At 41.8% G+C, this 21,195-nt stretch overlaps 1 protein-coding gene across 2 annotated transcripts in view; it reads right to left on the reverse strand.

The window, feature by feature from the left end:
* bbs9 (Bardet-Biedl syndrome 9) overlaps window positions 1-21,195 on the reverse strand; it is a 201,953-nt gene that overhangs the window by 118,365 nt on the left and 62,393 nt on the right. For both annotated transcript variants that reach the window (XM_031298508.2, XM_031298507.2), the window contains 4 exons: window positions 13,190-13,330; window positions 11,266-11,361; window positions 9,499-9,671; window positions 9,168-9,320 (listed from right to left, as the gene is read on the reverse strand). In XM_031298508.2, the coding sequence (XP_031154368.1) occupies window positions 9,168-9,320; window positions 9,499-9,671; window positions 11,266-11,361; window positions 13,190-13,330 (563 nt within the window). The remainder of the gene's footprint in view (window positions 1-9,167; window positions 9,321-9,498; window positions 9,672-11,265; window positions 11,362-13,189; window positions 13,331-21,195) is intronic.

Below are 21,195 nucleotides of genomic sequence, written 5' to 3' on the forward strand. Positions count from 1 at the left end.
CTTCACAATCATCTCTTTTTTGCATCATCTCTTTGAATCACAACCCTTCTTTCTTGTGATGCAAAGAGTGGTAGACACATCTTTGTATTTCTATCGCTTCTCTTTTTTTTTGCATCATCTGCCCTGCATCATAAACTGCCGTAGAACAGAGATGCATTGTCTTTCCATCCCTTTCTTCCATTTTTTATTCTTTTGTCTTTGCACTCGTCTTCTTTTCTGTTTCTAAATGTGTTTCTCACCATCTCTCAGTATATCCATCTGTCTCTCTCATGTTTCACTTCTCTCCTCTTCAACTCCATCACTTCATCTCCTCATCTTTCTGCCTTTCCGCATGCTTTCATATTTGGAATATCCCACATTCTCATTCTTTTTATTTCTATGTCTGTCTTGTCTTTGTTTCACTTCAATCAAGTCTATGTCTTCTATCTTTCTCTTCACTTCGCCCTCTGATCCCCCTCCCGCACCGACCACATCCATATGTTATTAATAAAGTCTCATCCAGCTCCACCACATCTATGAGGAAATCCTCTGGCAGGTCATCGATGTCTGTCTGATAAAGAACAGTACAGATGCTTCATGCCTCTTCTCTTCCTCCCTCTGTGATTGTTTTTACACGACTTTCGTACTACGGCTTATGTCTGGTCCAAAAATCTGGCCTGACCCTCCTGGAACCGATGTGGACTGTGTGTTATCCAGCCCGCAACCGCTGCGGCATTTAATGAGCCTGAACCTGATTAAAATCTGGAGAAGATAAATAAAAAGAAACTTGACCTGATCAAGCCTGAGGTAATTGAGGAGAAATTAGAGCCAGACTCGGCTCAAACCCGTCTGGTGTTCAGGGCGGGGCTGATTCGGCTTGGGCTAATAACCAAAGCTCTATCACAGAACAGTTATCCGATCCTACTGATATTACAAGGGTTAGCAAAGCTTAATCTGAAACAGTTTAACTTGAAACAGACTTTTTAATGACCTAATGCTACCTGGAATTGAATGGAGGACCAATTTCAATCCAAAATAATGAAATATGGCTTTCAACACCGGCCGATTTTCATTTGCACATGTTTGCTCATGTTTTGCTCACCACAAAAAGTTGTGAAGCAGAAAAAGAGATTACAAGAAAAAATGGGCACAAGGAAACTCTAAGAGAAATACATTAAAATGCTATTACGTTTGCAGAATGTTCTCCTAACCTCAAGGCGGGTAAACGAATGAGTGGCGAAACCATGGTGAAAAAAAAGTCGGACGTAGCCTTTTTAAAGAAACTAGTGGTACTACTCTAGACTGTTCTCCCCACAAAGACTACAGCAAACACCCCACAGCAACAGCTTCGGTAGTTACACAGGTAGGGTTGGCTTTGCTGTGGTTTCTCATCTGAGGAAACAAAGACAAAATCCCTCACCCAGGAGACAGCCGACCCCCATCACACACACACACACACACACACACACACACACACACACACACACGCACACACACGCACACACACACACACACACACACACACACACACACACACACCATTGAGTGTCAGTCAGCTGAATGAAAGACAGCCATTCAGTGATAAGACAGTCACATAAACAGTCTGAGAGAAAACAAACCAGACCACCGTCACCCCTCTGTGCTCCATTCAGCCTCGAGAGGGGTCTCAGTGTGCATGTGTATGTGTGTGTGTGTGAGTGTGAGAGAGAGAGAGAGAAGTGATGGGTGTAAATGTGTGTGTAACTGCGGTGAAACATCTCCTGGGGGGGAAGTCAAAAAATGATTGAGAGAGCGAGAGAGAGGGAGGGAGGGAGGAGGTTTCCCGGTTCCCGTCGGTCCTTTAATCTGATACACAAACACACAGAGCACCTAAGAGCCTGCCATTCACACCTGACACACACACATACTCTCTCTACATGAAAACACACTTGTTAATATGCAAACACACCACCAGTCAACTGTGACAAGAGTACATGCGCAGACACAAGCAGAGCGGGCTGGTCATGGACGCAGTGTTACACACATGCATCTTAAGATATGCAAACTTCCATGCGCTTTAGGTGTGAAAAGTTAGAATACCGATGCCAATACTATACCTGAGTGTCGGCACCAAAATTATACTTTTTTTTCAATACCGTACTTTGAGTTTCACGCTTCTCTATTGAACAACATAAGAAGAACTTCTTCAGTTCATCAGTGTCTGTCTTAACACAAAGCAACTTTACAAGAACGTTACCTAACAAGTCTTAAAAGTAACAAAATTAGAGTGAACAGGACTTAGAATCCTATGAAGCATTTGGTACTTGATAGACTAGATGGTGCCAAAGACACATTTCGATGAGTACTCAAAAAGTATTGAGATTTGATAAATAGTATTGAGATTTGATACCCACCCCCAGTGCACTAGCACTAATCTTCATGGGTCCTTAAGTTCCTAGTAACCTACAGATCTGGGACCTAAACTGGGTCAGGTCATCAAAAATCAACTAATCAACATTCAGGTAGGGTTTTGTTGGATTGAAGCAGGTCTGTGTGTCAGTCATGTATGGATCCAACCGGATTCTCTATCATCTCTCTCAATATGTGCCATGTCATAATCATCACAGAATAAAAATGTGTTCTATTTGTTTATTTGGTGAAGTACCATTCTGCTGCAGAAACTTGTGTTCTCTCTCTTTTTATTTGGGTATCCTCGCTTTTTTTTTTCTCCAGTTATCCTCAGCTCTATTCCGACTGACCACGGATCAGGTCTCTTTTGCTGAAAATTTATTTTTGCACGTCAGGTTTGGGTAGGTTTTCAATGAGTCCGTTTTGGATTTGGTCAAAATGTTTGGACCCGTCAAGACCTCTAGTGCACATGCAAACACAGGGGGGAAAAAAACATGCAGACATAATCTGCTAAAATGCTTGCACACATATACACAAACATACAGTATTTAAACACTGATGTCCACACAGTCTGCATGCATGCAGACACATGCCATCAAAAACGTGTGACACAAAATCTACTGAATTATGATTATACACATTGATAAACACACAGTCATGAATGTGAAAACACGGCCAAATGAAACGTAAGTACACATACATATACACGCTTGAAATGCACACTTCCTCATGCACTCTTAGATACACACACATAGACACAAGGAGTGAGAGGCCCGACTGTTAATGGCGGTGGTCCTGCGCTCCACAGTGGGATCTGTGTTTAGCCATGTTTAGAGCTCCATTTGGGACCAGATAAATCAAGCTGCTGTCTACCAGAAGCCTCCATTAGGGGCCCTGCGAGGCCCCTGGACGGCCTGTCAGTCACACCGTCAGTCAGCAAGTCGCCCTCTTCCAACGTTTGAACTCATAATTACAGGGAGACTCAGCTTGGCTCGGCCCGGTCCAGCTCCCGAGCCGCCCTCCCCCCCGCCACCTCCCAGACGTCAACGCTAGCTAGCCCAGCGCTAACACTAATACCAACAAACGACGGACGTTTCACCTCCAGAGGAAACAGCGCCAGGGAAAATATTTATGGAAAGCCTCCCTCCCTTTGTTCTACCCCCGTTCTACCTCCTCATCCATTTCCACAAACTCCATTTAGGGCTTTTAGTTCTTATTTCTGTGAGTGACAGTCCTGGGTTTCCCCCCTTGAATTTGGAGAGGCTAGTTAGCCATGGAGCACTAGCGCCAGGCTAACCTCTGGCTGCCACAGATTAATCAAACACCAGTTAGAGGGGAGAGTGTAAAACACAGGGGCTGCGATGACTGATGCCTTTTTAAGCAGTGACGGGGGGAGGGAGGTGGAGGCGAAACACACCTCCGACCTGGACAGAAGACAGAAGAAAACTCAGAGTAGAGCTGCAAATCACCACCAATGACCCAAACAAACAAACAAATTTTTGTCCATAGCTGGTTTGTCTTCTCTACCAGTCACGTAACAAACAATCATTCATGGGTCTCACTCTTTTCCCAAACTCATCAATCACATTCAGCTGGTCAAACGGTTCAAACATAGGGTGTATTTTGGAATCCAGCCACCATGGTTGGCGGATGAAAAAGTTCCCTGCGCTTACACGTACACACATATGAAGTCAGACGTGGCTTGCTAGCTCTCAGGAATTCATGAATAATATATAGGCTCGTAAAGGCAGCATGAACAATGGAAATATTATCCGCGGCTGCATAAATGCACAGCCGACCACAGAGTATTCTCACAGGGAGCTCGTTTCTCTTATCTCTGACGGCTCGTCGGCGATAGCCGGCCGCTGCATGTGGAGACACACACCGCTAACGAGGGGGAAATCCACCCCCCCCCCCCCCCCCATCACCTAAGATTGATGCAGAAAATTTACCCAGCAGACATTCCTCCGGGCCGAAATGAAAGAGGTGCCTGGTTCACCAGCATTCCTGATTGGCCACACATTCCGTTGCCATTCTAACAACAGTGTGATTGCTGGCATGGAGCCGTGGCTTCATGAGGTAAACACCCACAAAATGTCTCCTTTTTTTTTAAGTCCTATGAGGTTTCACCTGGTAAAGGTTTTTGACCAGGAACTCATTTAAACTGATATTGATCGGAATAAAAACATTACGGTGGGAGAAGAAGGAACATTGTCTTAGCTTCTTACATCAAGACTACTGAAGTGCCTCTGAGCAAGATGTTCAACATGAAACTAATAAAGACAAGAAGCTAAAAGGTGCACTTGTTTGGAAATGAGTAACTGTTAAATGTTTTGTTTCAATTCCATCCATCTCCTTGTCAAAAGAAAGAAAAAGCAAGCAAGTAGGAAACAAAAAAACAGAACGGCTTGACCTGGAAGACGAAAAAACTGAAATAAGAAAATAAACTTGAAAAAGAAAAAATGAATGAATAGTTAGGAAGGAAGAAAACCTTCTGGGAAAGCCAGAAAAACAAAAAAGAAGTGATAGAAATGAAAAGGAAATCCACACAGACAGATGAAAGCAGAAAAAAAGGGTCAGTAAATCATCAAATTAAAAGCATATTTGGTTTTAGGATTATCCAACTCCCATGTCAACCTTCTTCTTAAAACGAGGATGTGATGTATCCTCATGAAATCCGTCCTGTTACAGAAGGCAAACTGCTGAGCTGGCCCCGGCCTCAGCAGCACGACTCCTAATACTGATATGAATTATTAATTTGACGCATTCATCACTCTTCCGACCAGCCGTCGATAGCCTCCATTATGGCGGGTGTGTATACATTACAGAGTGTATAGTGTGTCAGAAACTTCCCGCAAAAGAGCCACTGGATGGCGGGAAGAGAGGAAGAGAGAGAGAGAGAGAGAGAGAGAGAGACAGAGAGAGAGAGAGAGAAAGAACGGGTGATGGACAGGAGTGACAGCAGAAAGCATTAGCTCGAGGAGGCAGAGTCATGATATCAGAGCTAGATAGCAGGCCGAGTGAAAGAGCTGGAGTAGGGTAAGACAGTGGCATTTTGGCAGGTAATTCAAACTGCACATCGGGAGTCAGGAAACACAAAGTTTGAAGAGGTTAAACAAAGTTTTATAGTGAAGCATTTGTGTACAAATGATAATCCAGTAACTTATACTGAAATACTTTAGGTATGAGGGTTATCATTCATTGTGCATCAGGGTCCAAAAAGTTGCTCTGTGCATTCATCTGCCGAACGCCACTCTCAAAAGTCCATATCTCTATTGTCTCTCGCTTTATTTGGCATCTGCCCTCTGGCTAGACTATATACATGACGTTCCACTTCCAGGATTGCTCCGTTGCCACCGGAAATTCCGCCGGATGTCCCTCTTTTCGGCCGGATGTCCGTTACCTTCCACTTTCTTTGTGTTGTAATTTTAAACTCCGGTGGATTTATGAGGACTATGGTTAACTGCTCCTCAGATCTCTGCAGGGTAAATCCAGACAGCTAGCTAGACTATCTGTCCAATCTGAGTTTTCTGTTGCACGACTAAAACAACTTTTGAACGTACACATGTTCCACCAAAACAAGTTCCTTCTAGAGGCTTTGCAGCAGCACTGTGGCTCTGTCCCGCGCTTACCGCCGCCCATGACGATTGTGATTGGTTTAAAGAAATGCAAATAAACCAGAGCACGTTTTTCTCCCATCCCGGAATGCTGTGTTGACTAGCCAGACCCTCCTCCGCAGCGCTGTGGAGGAAGGTCTGGCAAAGCGAGGCTACCCTCTGGCAGGCTCTTATTTGGTAAGACTCGCCCTCTTGAGATTGCACTCAAACAAAATGATTAATTGTTGTATATAGCCACAGAGAATTCTCAATTTTGATTGGCTGGCAGGTGTTCATTGTTTTCTTGTCAAGAACAGTATAACCAGACTTCCGAAAGCAAGTGACCTTTCTAAAAGTAAAACTCCAGCAACAAACTGTAGGTGACAACAGCAACAGTACCCCCCGTCTAGACCGCAAACGCCATGTCAGCGTCACGCTCGCGTAACGGCAGTGTTCACGCGACACTGAAGCGACTGTGTAAACCGGTTCCGTCTGGTCTGGTGTCGCGCAGCAGAGGAGCAGCCAGACTTTATTTATATAACAAAAAATGTCAAAGAAAAGTTTATTTATATACCACTTTTCAAAAGGCTTAAAAGATAATGACAAAAGTTTAATAATTAAAATGATAAAATAATGATAAATCAAATATGTAGTAAATTGTAGTAAAGTAGTAGTGTTTTATTGGGCATCAACATCGCGTTTACGCGCGTGTAACACATGCCTCTTGCATGTTACATTAAAAACAATTTGAGTTCTAATGAATTGTGTTAGTAATTTTACTTTTATTTGGTAGTTGTAATGCGTACATATTTGTCATATTTTCATATTTTTATACTGTAATTTCATATTTCATAAGTTACTAGGTTACAGTATCCAAGGTTCCAGCTATAAAGCTTCCATCACTGGGGGAACAAGTCAGACCAGGCTCATATCCCTCAGGTGAGTGTGTACTGTAATATAAATTGATGAAACCTGTAAATATTAATGTATAGAGTACATCCAGAGTAATTATCTATGTGTAAATATCCATCTGTGTAAATAGCATCTTTGTGTGAATTGTGAATGTATTTTAAAGCTAAAAGTATATGATCCTGTACCGTTGATCAATTGTCAGTTAGTAGTTGTTTCATAGTTATTTTTAATAGTTGTTGAGCGTGGCAACAGAAATAATTCTTGTAAGTTTCCTTTGAGTACTACTTAATTTTACATTGAATAGTTTTTGCTGAGACCAGGCTTGTATCCCTCAGATTCCGAAGGCTTGTTAGCAAATAAATGATCAACGACATCGGAGCTGTCTGTGGTTCTTCCGTTGGGGTCCAACTGTCAGCCATTAGTTTACAACCATCACACAACACAACGCAGAGACTACCATCAGCGGCAATAAAAGTGTTAACAGGGACGTTATTAACTGTACACAAATGAAGAGAAGTAAACATCCGTTACATGCGCATTGTTAGAAAATAGACTTGAAGCGTTAATAAATGCTTTAGATCGCGGTTGCACTTGAGACGGAGCCTGCAAGAACTTGTGCGGACAGTTGCATAGTGTGGATTAGAAAAATAGCGTGTCTGTTGCGTGAGACGTGCGAGTGAAAAACGCATCTGAAACGCTTGTGGTCGAGACACCAGGTTAGTCTTCAGTGGCTTAACTAAAGATATTAGGTTTCACAATGTATTCAAATAACTTTTTTTTTTATCTTTGTCTCGCATGCCTAAAAAAACATTCCTGATAAAGTTTGATTGCTGTAAGCGCTGCTGATTAAACTGTTAAGGCGGTAGACATTAAACAGAGAGAGGATATTAACATTTAAGGCAGACAAGTTTATAACGGGCTCCCTGATAGCTTGCTGCCAACATGAGGTGAACACAGTTTATTTGGGTTAGAATGGTATTAAGAACTTCAACAAGCTCATTAACTCCCTCTCATTGAACTCTGAAAGTTGCGGTGCATTAATGCATTGTTAAAGCAGCGTGCTGGACAGAGAGAGTGGCTCTGATCACACAGAGCTAAACAGTGACGTACTGACAGCTTCAACAGCTAATGAAGAGATGATGTCACACCGCGTCCGCTACGCTAACGAGAAGCTAATGGACGGTGGAGCTGATGACCGCCAAGTCAGCCTCTAGAGTAAACAGCAGGGGAAAGGAACCATCACTTTGCCACACACACACACACACACACACACACACACACACACACACACACATGCTAAACAGCTGCTTTGTTTCAAAATCAGCTTTACACTAACCTTCACTATAGCACATATACACACACACACACACACACACACACACACACACACACACACACACACACACACACACACACACACACACACACACACACACACACACACACACACACACACACACACACACACAGAGCGGAAGGGGAAGAAAGTGTCTACACATGGGCGTGCAGGTACAAATGTGTCCGTAACAGGTTGTGTCTGTCAAGCACATTGTGTCCAACTGGGTGTGAGCTCACAGCTAATCACCGAAAGAGATGAAGTCCATAAATCAGCAGAATACAACTCTCACACTGTAAATCTACACTAACACGTCATCGCTCTGTGTGTGTGTGTGTGTGTGTGTGTGTGTGTGTGTGTGTGTGTGTGTGGTGTGTGTGTGTGTGTGTGTGTGTGTGTGTGTGTGTGTGTGTGTGTGTGTGTGTGTGTGTGTGAGTGTGTGTGTGTGTGTGTGTGTGTAATTTACTGTAGATGTGGGTGCATGTGTTTGTTTGAGTTAATGAAAGACAGCAAAAGTGAGCGGGAGAGTGAGATTTACGCTCTCTTTTTACTCTAAGGTAAAATTAACCTCCAAGAGCCAGAAAAATTAAAAAAATACATACAGTATATATATTTTCTGCTGCTTATATGCGTTTAGGTTGCAGTGACAGAAGACTGAGTGAGGTTGCTTGGCCCTGGAGTTTCTTCTCCCAAGCAGTGTCCTCCAGCATCCCCTGGGGGTTTCTGAGGTGTTATCAGGCCAGATGTGTTGTCTAGCCTCCTGCATGTTGTGAGTTTGCACTTGGGTCTCCTCTCAGAGCCGTCCTGATCAGATGCTGAACATACCTCAACTGGCTCTTACTCACAAAAACCTCGGGGTCACATCGTCCGAGCCGTTTCCTCCAACCACCCGTCTTTCATTACACCCCGGACTCTCAAGCGGAACTATGCGAGTTGTGTCTGCGTTTGTGTCTGACCTGGCTGTAAGTGGCGTCCAGCAGTGTGTCCAGGTTCTGCAGTGGTGCTGGGGTTTTGTCTTTAAATCGAGTCAGCAGGCGGCGCTGGATGGCTCTGAATTGGACAGCCCGCTCAGACAGCAGATCCTGGTACTGCTGAGCACTGACACGTAGCTAACACACGCACACGCGCACACACACGCGCACACACACACACACACACACACACACACACACACACACACACACACACACACACACACACACACACACAAGATGACTTCTCATTTACTTGGAAATGCTTGTTTAGGTCACTTGTAAGGTCAACTGAGGCATCAACTTTAGTGTGTACCTGGAAGTGGTGGTCTACAGACAGGAAGTACTCTTGCATAGGGAGTGGCCCACTGAAGCTTTTCTTGAAGTCTTTGACTCCCAGTTTGGAGAAATGCTTGTCGAATCTCTGGACCAACTCCTTCACCACCAACCACATGTCCTCAAAACAGTCGCTCTGAATACGGTAACGCTCTTAAGAAGAATGAGAAAAGTAAAAGAAAGGATCAGTATTAAAAGGTTGCAAAAAGGTATTTAAAGATATCTAAAAAAAGTACTAAAATGTTTAAATAGGTTCTAAAAATGAAATAATAGCACAGGCTATCTGTGGTAAGATATAAAAGGGTTGCTTAGAGTTAGAAACGCATCAAAAGTATGAAGGTTAAAGCGATGGTTTAAGAGTCACGATGAACTGTATCAAACAGGTGTAATTAGGATATATCCAAAAGTCTTAAGACATGGCGAACAGTATCAAGAGGTTTGTCAAGGTTTATAGAAGTGATGGGAGAAATAAGAATCGTTGAAAAGAGGTACAGAATGGTGTCCAGGGATATCAAAAAGGTTTAAAGGAGGTATCAAAAGGAAGCACTATCAGATTATCAGTTATTAACCTCTTCCACTCCATCTCTCCCTACCACAGACCCATTATCGTGAGCTTAGAACATCATGCGCAATTATGTATTAAGTTGTTGCAGCAATTTTGGGGTTGATACCATTTGTTACACAGATTTGGTACAGAATGTACCCATTTTCAACCACTTAAGGATTCATGGAAATGGTCAAAAATCCCTTTGGAGCATTATTTTGCTCCCTTCCCGACAAGCTAGCATGACTTGACATGGTTGGTACCAATGATACCTAGTCTGGCTATCAGCAGACCAAGCTCAAACTTTTAAGACTGAACATTAGTCTGGGGAGTCTGCTCTGTATTTTCTACTGCACAAGAGGCATGATCAACGGGCATAGTTCAAATGACTCTGTACGCAATTGGATAGTTCTTCAACCAATCAGACCAATGATCCGGGTGACGTAGCAGCGACAGTGGCATCAACGGGTTGCTGCGCTTTGGTGGCCGCCATGTTCAATGTAAACAAAAAGCTGCTTGGTCGCTTCTCTATCGTCATCGTGTTAAACCCACCAATAGCACGCCAGGTGGATAAGCCAGTTTGTGACTGGTTCCCACAGATTTGTAACGGAAGCAGGATAGATAAATGTACAGGTTTCCAGCCTGAGCTGCAGGGAGAAATCAAATCGCCGGCAGATCGGGCTGGGTTTACCCAGCCTAAGTGATACCAGTATCTTCACTCTAACCTAAAAACTGTTACAGCCTCTGAAACACAGTAATGTCAGCTGAGAACGTAAGCGTCCAAGTGGAGTTAAAGAGGACGTATCAAGAGGTATCAAAAAATGTCAGATGACAGATTAATATTGGCAAAATGTTTCTACAATATTTATAAATTGTTTACTGTTAAAGCATTGCAAAATGTCCAAGATGTATTGTATGTGATGTTATCAAAAGGTACTTGACGAAATGAAGAGGTACAGACAGAAATCAAAAGTTATCAAAAGATATTGAAATGTGTAAAAGAGGCAACAAAAGGTATATAAATCCATTAAGAGCAATAATAGATACCATTTGGGAAAAGGCATAAGTTAAAATGTTGAAGCCCTGAGCCAGTACTGTATTAGAGATAGATAATTCCCATTTTAACATGTGAACCAGTTGTCATGCAGGTAAACCGGTGTCTTATGAAAATCCTGTTCAGTATGTAGTGGTTTTCAGACTCACGGGAGGTCTTGGAGGCCACCACGGTAACCTTGGCTCCTGACAGGAACTGGAAAGCCAAACTATTCCCATCCTTATCTTCTGATTTAGCTGAAAACTCTGCCGAGACAGAAAGACAGAAAGCAGTGTGATGAGACAGATAGGACGGCCTATCATGATGCAAGACGCCAACAAAGGTGAAACAGATACAGTCACACTGTTCACAAAGACACACAATATAAGCAGGCACGAGCTTACACAAATCCCTCTTTACACAAAAAGCCCACTGTCAGTATGAACACTGTGTCTAAATGGTGTTTAGACGTCAGAGCTGCTGATTGTAGCCGATTGTACCGAAGATAACTGGGAAACAGAACAGAGATTCCAAGGGATGAAACGCACGCACGCACGCACACACACACACACACACGTTCATGTCATTTGGCTTTGTGTAACGCCCTCCGGTGGCCGCTTCATTGGGCCTCAGCTCTTAATCAACATTAAATGTACAATCCGTCCCTCTCAGCTGACTTCAACAGATATGAATTATATTATATTGTTTCATTATTGATATTATTAAATTAACTGCATTGATATAGCGCTTTTATCCAAAGCCCTTTACAATTTGCGTCTCATTCACACGCACTCACGTGCCTGAAACCATAGGACACAGTTAGGGTTTAGTGTTTTGATCAAGGACACTCCACCATGGAGGACAGGAGGAGCTGGGGATCAAACTGCCAATCCTGCAATTACTTTAGTGGAAAACCCACTCCACCGGCTGAGCCCCAGCTACTGATAATCTGAGCACTCTGGGATTAAACTACGATGCTTAAAACACACTTTTTTGGTGCAAAAACCTTCCCCACACCAAGAATTGAACCTGTGCCACCTGGGTGAAAAATCTCAGTCGAAACTGCAGGTCATCATGTGATACACTTCTTGGGCCCAGAGATTTCTTCCCTATACACAACCGATATAGTCTATATCGACAACGTTTCATTTCCGGGATTGTTCAGGGGCCGCAGGAAATTCCGCCGGATGACGCTCATTTCGGCCGGATGTCCGTTACCTTCCGCTTTCTTTGTGTTGCCATTTTAAACTGGCACGGTGGATTTATGAGGACTATGGTTAACTGCTCCTCAGATCTCTGCAGGGTAAATCCAGACAGCTAGCTAGACTATCTGTCCAATCTGAGTTTTCTGTTGCACAACAAAAACAACTTTTGAACGTACACGTTCCACCAAAACAAGTTCCTTCCCGAGGCTATTTGGCAGAGGCAACGTGGCTCCGTCCGTTGCCTCTGCAAACGACGATTGTGATTGGTTTAAAGAAATGCCAATAAACCAGAGCACGTTTTTCTCCCATCCAGGAATGCTGTGTGGACTAGCCAGACTCTCCTCCGCAGCGCTGTGGAGGAAGGTCTGGTAATGCGAGACAACAAAAGATACAGCTGTAAAACAATGGAGCTAATTTGTGTGTAATAGCTGCATGTGCATTTTAAAGGTTCAATGAAAGACAATAATTGCCTTTCATGTTCCTGCACTGTTCCACTAACTACAAAGTATGTGTTAATTACATGTATGTATTGCTTTTACAGCATTCTTTTTAGTTTGTTTGTTTGAAATACTCATCTTGCACTCTTGCATGTACACAAAAACCTCCCCCAAACTGTAATCAGAGATTTTAAAGTAATCCAGTTAACCCCTCCAATCACGTGAAAACCTCCACATGCTGGGCAGCAATAGCAGCATTACAATGTATCATAAGTGTGCATTCACATATCAGTTTACAAAAGAAGTCTCCACTGCCAAAGTCTTAAACAATGCAATGTGTTTTGACTTCAGATTAAGAGCCTTGGTTGTTTTTGAGAAACTGCAAACAGCATCATTATGTGCGAGTGTGTACATGTGTGTGAGTGTGCAATATGAGTGTGAGTGTGTTTTACCTGGGAAAATGGAGTTGAGGTTGACTGGTGGCTGGTTGGTGTCCACAGTAATCTTAAACTTGGTGGTTTTGGCTGGAGAGGTAGGAACACACACCAATGCCAAAGGAAGACTGAACTTGGACTGGAGAACCCTGGGAACTCCTGAGAAAAAGAAAATGTATAAAATTTTCTCTTTTTTTTTTCCTTTTTGTGTTGCATTTTCTTGCCAAAATATATAGTCATCGGGTCTTCATTACCTTGAAGTATTTTGGTCAACAGAGATGTTGCAAGTTTTGAGGTTATTGTGGCATAATAATAACTGATTCCTTCAGCATTATTTTAACACTACTCTCAAACCACACACATCCTTTAGCTCTTCTCCTGAAAAACCTTAAAATCACAGCCCACTTCCCCTTTAAGTGGCACCCATCTCCGCAAAACTCCCCTACAGCGAATCAAAACGAATCAAACAAGGTCGGCACATCAGGGTTTTTTTAGGCTCTCTCTCCAAACAGTCAGGTTAACATTTGTTAACACAGTCAAAACTGCAGATATTCAGATTACAGGAGTATCTGAGAGCTGCGAGGCCGAGAGACTCAACATCAACACCAGGTTTGGAGGGGTGTTTGTCGAAGAGCCGAAAAGGAAGTTTTGTGAAAAGTGGGGGGAAATTTTGAGAAGAAGAAAAAAAAAAAAGAGGGGAGGAGGAGAGTTAAGGCCAACTATAACTATGTCCTGAGCTTAAGCAGTGCTGAGCTTGGCAGAAATCTACACTTAGCTAGAATAACAGCGAGGGAAAGGGGTGATGGAGGAAAACAGTTGTTGAGAAGAGATGGAGCGAGGGAACCTGGGGAGAGGATGTGAACTAAACGACAGGAGAGGGAGAAAACTTGAGGCAAGCAGAAAAAAACGAGTGGAAATAAACCAGCGTGAGAGACGGATTGGAAGAGAAATAATATCAGAAACGACAGCCGCGGTGGGAGCGAGGGACAGTTAAATTACGGAATGTTCCAGGTTATTACAGATAGTAATAATTACCTGCTACTACTGTGCACCTTTTTTATTCCAGACATGCAATTATTACGTGATTATGTGAATAATTCAATTTGGTTTGAATGCATGAACTGAGGCAGAGAGAGAAGAAGGGAAGAAGGAAAGCCAAGGAAAATAGTAAAAATGGAGGAAAGGCAAGGAGAGAGAGAGAGAGAGAGAGAGAGAGAGAGAGAGAGAGAGAGAGAGAGAGAGAGAGGGGGGAGTTTTTTTAAGAGAGGAAGGACTGTGGTCCACTTTCATCTCTCCTCTCTCGCTCATTGACCCTTTGTCCTGGGTGAATTCAACAAATCACATTAACAAACACAACAGAGATTGTTAAATCCATATGTTATCAAATTGAATATGTTTGTGAATGTGATTGTTTTCTCGCCTCGCAGTTTTCCTTGGATTGGGGTGGCACCTAAATCATGGCTGCAGCTGGCGTGGTCTTGCTCGACGCCCTGCGGTGCCCGTCTACGCTCCGAAATGCCCCGCAACGCCACCCAACGCCATGCATCGCCCCGCTACGCCCTGAACTGCTACAACTATTATTTCTAGTCATAGTTCCACTATCTTTATTGTTACTATAACTGCCACTGTTCATCATACCAACTGCTATAATTATTATGAATCATGTTTCTCTATATCTGTATATGTGTATCAGTGTCTGTGTCCAAACCGGCTGTGACAGAAAGAGCCCACCAAGAGCCTGGGTCTGTCAGAGGTTTCTGCCTAAAAGGACGTTTTTCCTCACCACTCTCGCACCAAATGCTTGCTCGTGGGAAATTGTTGGTTCTTTGTAAATCATAGAGTGTGGTCTAGACCTACTCTATCTGCAAAGTGTCTTGAGATAACTCATGTTATGATTTGATACTATAAATAAAATTGAATTGAATATGTAATAAGGTTACTCAATAAAAACAAATCAGAAGCAAACCTTTTTTTTCCAAACAATTCTCCGTGGTGGAAAAGTATCACTGTTCGTGATAAAGATATTTAATTGTTTGACGCCTGGATTTGATCGATTACTCTCTTTTTTAACATCCAGCTGACTCAGAAGTCTTTAAAGTCAAACTCCGCCCACCAGCAGGTGTAACAGCACGAAGGTTCAACTAACAGCAGAAACATCAGCTCCAGGTCTACTCCAAAGTACATGTTTTGAGTCTTCAAAGTGACTATATGTTAATTGTGCATGTTTCTGAAACTGTGTTGTTCTGACTGATGATCATAAATGACCTGTAACAGCAAACGAGGCTAACAGTGAAAAGATTGCTAGTTTTATATAGTTTTTAGTAATGCCTCTGCCCGGGTCCGACTTTTCCCACAAAGTCACAAAATTTTTTACAGCAGGTAGACGGCACTACAGAGCACACATTCTGACGGGTCACAGATTTCGGTGTATCACCGGAAAAGCCTGTGTTAGTGAGTTTCCAGCCAGGTAAAAGGTAACAGGAGATTTCTTTATGTAGGCCTAATTGTATTTTTATTTTATTTTAGAAGTTATCTGCTGTAGTTATGGCTGATATTGGGGCAGGGCCATCACAGAAAAGAAGGAAATTAAACGAAGAACAACTAAAAGCTAAAAGTAAGTAAGTAAGTAAACTTTATTTATATAGCACCTATCACAGACAGAGTCACAAAGTGCTTTACATGCAGCAAGTTTAACAATTTAAAAAACATCATACAAACATAAAAACAATGATAGCTCAGTCAAGTGAAAGCTTGTCTGAATAGGAGTGTCTTCAGCTGTTTTGTAAAATAAATGATAGAATCGGTCACACGCAGCGACAGGGGCAGGGCATTCCACAATTTGGGAGCAACTGCCTGAAAGGAGCGGTCTCCCCGAGTTTTAAGGCGGGTTTTTGGGACCATCAGGAGATTTTGACCTGAGGAACGAAGCGTGCGGAAAGAGGAGTAAGGGGTCAACAAATCAGCGATATATTTCGGCATCTGTCCATGTAGTGCTCTAAAAGTTAAAACTAAAATTTTATAATCGATTCTGTATTTTACTGGGAAAGGGAAAGTGGCAGACGACGAGCGAAACCGAGTCAATCTCGGTCGGGCTTTCAACAGATGGAGACAATTACGGGATTGTAAATGATTCAAAAACGTCCCCGGACTGGCCCTCAGGTATGTAGTATGTATTTCATTTATAAAATAACTTTACAATGTGGTTGTATGTCAGTAGCCAACATTAAATGACGTCCCCCTTCAATATGGCGCGGATGTTTTATTCCTTTTAGTCTGTGTTTGTGTTGGCCTACTATTTCCTTTTCCCTTGTCCCCCTGTACTTGTGTAAAGCGTCCGTGGGTTTCATGAAATGCGCTATATAAGTTATTATTACGTTGGTTGCTACAACAATGTCTTAATGCTTTGGCTAGTGACACAGTGACAGTGATAACTTGATCCAGTTTAGCTCACGAGACATCCAAAGTAGGCTAAGTTACTGTATGCAACACATGAAATGCAACGATGCATCTGCAACATAGGGCTGTGTATTGGCAAGAATCTGGCGATACGATACGTATCACGATTCAATATATTGCAATACATTTCGATACTGTGCGTAAGGCGATATATTGGGATTTTTTTTAAGTATAATTTTAGAAAAACTAATATTTAAAAAAAGACATGATGTGCATAAAAGTCAAAGAAATTTACTTTAGCTAAACAATTCAGTACACAGAAAATCAAACTGCCAGTTTGGGATTGTGGTTCACAGGTTCTTAGTGAGCTCATTTTGATATGCTAAAGTAGGCCAAAGTTCAGCCATAGCTACATTGTTAGCTTCTAGCAAAAAGTCAGGCACTGCTAGGCACTGTTAGGCACTGTTAGGCAAGGACACTAGTGGTGATACTCAAGTGTATCGATTTTTTCTTACACCCCAACTGCAACGTATTCTCATATTGTAAATGAATGATTTTCTGTCTAAGCAAAATATTCATCGCGACTATATGACCTCCCAGTAACGCTAACTCCGTAAACTACAGTGGGCAATACAGCACTGTAAAGAAAAGACCTTTACGACGACAGCAGGTGTGGTAATAACACTACCGCTTTTGTCCAAAGCGGCCGCTAGACACAAACTGAAAGTTACATACAGCCACTTTAAGTAACAAGTGGGTAGCTTGTTTACTACACATACTTTACATTTCTGATGGCCATGTTTCCAAGCCACACCACCTTTTTTTTTTTTTTTTAAGGTAACTTTGACACTAATAAGGGCAGACAGGATGTACACTGTGTTGTATTGCCAGACTCAAACAGGTTTCAAGTGTCTCCAAATTGAATTTCAGAACATATTCTGAAATGAATGAAACCAATGGCTGCCTAAAAGGAAGGAAAAAGCCTTTTTTTTTTTTTTTTTTAATGTAAAAATGAACGGTGGTATGTTTTGGAAAATGGTCAACACTAAGGTGAAGTATATTTGATGTGTAGGGAACGGATAAATAGGCAGAAACAGGTATGTCGTAGATTCATATTTACCCACAAAACACTGAAATTGAAACTTCATCCCAATTCTATCTTTGAAGTAAGAATGATACGATTTGTTTCTAACTATGGGTAATGGAGTTTATAAAAAGGGATACTTCCTGTACACACTCTGATTGTCCACTTGTTGCCAGTGTGTTGAATCAGGTTGCTGTGTGGATTTAAACATTAAAACAAGAAACTCTATTCATTTGGTGTTGATGATGGGTGGGGGACAACAGAGAGAGAGAGAGAGAGAGAGAGAGAGAGAGAGAGAGAGAGAGAGAGAGAGAGAGAGAGAGAGAGAGATATGGAAATACAAGCAATGTAAGAAAAAGTCAGAGACACTGGGAGGGGAAAGACAACAGAGAAAATATAGATGGAGATAAACTAGATTTAAACAGATGACAAGATAATGGAGAGAGGAAAGATGGAAGGAGGGATAGAAAGAGAGAAGGGTGAAATGGAGGAAGAGGAAGGAAGTGGAGGTCATGAAAGGTTTGGAAAAGGCCAAGGGGAAACATTTTTTCCGTTTTTTTCAAATGCAGCATTACTAGTTCCCGCTGTGTGTGTGTGTGTGTGTGTGTGTGTGTGTGTGTGTGTGTGTGTGTGTGGTTGTAAATCTCGTCTTGTTCCACACCACCTCTCTACATTCTGGGGCCGTCGTCGCCAGGTTACACCCTCAGTTCAGAGATTTACCTGCACGACCCGTGTGCGTACAGTATCAGTGCGTGTGTGTGGGGAATTCTTCACAAAGCAAACTTTTTTTAAAAAGCATCATTTCCAACACATCTGTGAGACTGTTTAGGGCCTCCAGACATCTGTATTATGTTGAATATATAATTACAGCAACAAATGGAAGTCATAAGTCAAGCTGTGTGGACTGTATCAGCAAACATAAAACCCCTGCTGTATCACCTAAAACCTGATATGAACCCACAAACCACATCTGCCTGAAATCTTTATCCCTGTTTAATTTGAACTTTATTCACATTCTTTTTTTTTTTTGTTATATTGTATTACTAATAGTCACTAAAATGGACCCTCGGGGAGCAATGTACGTTTTATCAAGGAAAGACGGAAGGCAGCAAATACCCAGAGCCACTATAACTGAACTTAAACTGGGACCAACGGCTTCAGATTTCTGTTTCTGAAGGGAGCCGAGTGACTGAGCAGGTGAATAAACACACTTTAGGAAAGTCTAGATTTAAAACCAATTAAACGAGTTATTTTAAATTTGTGGGAACTGATCAAAAAACAAGGGAGGAAAGATAATGTACTTCTAATAGGAAACCTCTGTTGAGGCCGATTGAAACATAAACTGACGCGGTTGTTTCTAAATCTGGACTTGTTATCTATCGTGACATTAGAAGTATATCATTTTTATTGCGGTAATATGCAGAATGCACAATTCATCTTTTTTTTTTTTTTGCTCTGCAAGTTTTTGATTAAATGAGTGTTCAGACCAAAAAGAATTCAAGACTTTGCTAGTGTGGAAATGTTGAAAATGTAATACGATCCAGGATCTATCTATCTATCTATCTATCTATCGTGTATATATCTTATCTATCTATCTATAGTGTATATATCTTATCTATCTATAGTGTATATATCATTTCTATCCTATCTATCTATCTATCTATCTATCTATCTATCTATAGTGTATATATCATTTCTATCCTATCTATCTATCTATCTATCTATCTATCTATCTATCTATAGTGTATATATCATTTCTATCTATCTATCTATCTATCTATCTATCTATCTATCTATAGTGTATATATCATTTCTATCTATCTATCTATCTATCTATCTATAGTGTATATATCATTTCTATCTATCTATCTATCTATCTATCTATCTATCTATCTATCTATCGATCGTAATACATGCATGAGTTCATGAAACCCAAAGCTTCTCAGACAGCAAAACACTGTCCCGGTTGTTATTTTTGTTATTTCTCTCATCTGTGACCCATTTGGGATTTTGATCAGTTTGAAGAGCAACAGGCTTTGTGGACACACTGTTCCAATTTCCGTATCTGCTAAAGTCACATCCTGAGTCACGTCACCTTCACAGGAGCTGCCGAGTTTAAATGCTGGATGGTAATTTGTCAGCGTTGCCACGGCAAAAGATAAACGTTGCATCATTCGCCTGCGTCAAATGTCACCGTTTTTAGTCAGGTTTGATGACATGAGGAATGACAAGACACAGTGGAAAGACAAAGAGCAGACTGTTGGCGTTTGACGAGATGTTGCAGTGAGACTGAAGCCAGATAGTGAGTAACTGACTAAACATAATTTCTCAGTTACAGTAAACTGAGGCTACTGTGTTTGTCTTACAGATACTGCATTTCATTCACTGCCTGTCTTGAGCTTTAGTCTTCTGTAATCTGCTTTTAAGTGTCTAGATGCGACTGACTCTACAGATACATCACATACTGTGACATGTAACCCCAGACTTAACCCCTGATAGTTGCTTGCACTGCTGGTGATGTGGGAAGCTTTGTCAACTGTTAAACACACTTAAAATCACAATTGAGCACCACTGCTGCTACTTGTTAAAGCTCCTGTAGCTCCACTGTACTGCTGTCTCAGAGGACTCTGATTCCAATTATCCAGAATGTGTGTGTGTGTGTGTGTGTGTGTGTGTGTGGGAAGAGAGAGAGACCACAGAATTTATTTGAGTAGAGGAACACTGTACAGGATCAGGTTCTTACCACAGCTGCAGTGATGTCAGCCGTGTGCGTGTGTGTGTATGATTTACTGTACGTACGTATGTGAAAGAACAAATATGTTCATTCTTTATGTGTGTGTGTCTTTATCATTTCCTCTGTGATACACAGAGTCACAGCACAGCCCAGTATTCAACAAATCATGTTCACATGCAGCTATTGTGCATTAGTGATTTGCATTAAAACGGCCCCATTGAGAGCCAGAAAGTCCAGGTGTGGATTTCTGGATAAATGTTATCCTTTGACGATCATCTCTGTTTTATATAAGTCATCTGACATTCTATAATGTTATCATAACTAAGGCTTGAGCGGTATCCATTTTTTCATAGCTTCCTGACATTTCACCGGGGTATGCTGTATATGACTGTATTTGTGTAACAAAAAATAACAAACAAAATTAAAAATTAAAATAAAAAAAAAAATCGAGCAAAATTGGAGAAGCGGCTTTTAGTGACAAAATGAGAATAGCTTGCCAAACTTAAAGGTTAAACCACCTTAAGTTAGTGAGCCTGGGCCAAAGTTGTGGCTAACTTCGGAGCTAACCCCCTTCACTTTAATCAGCAGGTGGCAAGCAAGACACTGGAACTCGGCTTGGGTCTTGAGAAGTTGTAGCATTTATTCACCGACAAAAACTAACTTTACATACACACACACACACACACACACACACACACCTATCAGCAAAATAGTGGCGTTGACATAGGAGTGGTAACCAAACTCTTGAAATGTCTAACCATGTCAATCCTTTTTTCGTAGTGTTATACTGATATGTGCATGTTAAGCCTA

The sequence above is a fragment of the Sander lucioperca genome, chromosome 10 (assembly GCF_008315115.2).
Source record: "Sander lucioperca isolate FBNREF2018 chromosome 10, SLUC_FBN_1.2, whole genome shotgun sequence".
NCBI lineage: Eukaryota > Metazoa > Chordata > Actinopteri > Perciformes > Percidae > Sander > Sander lucioperca.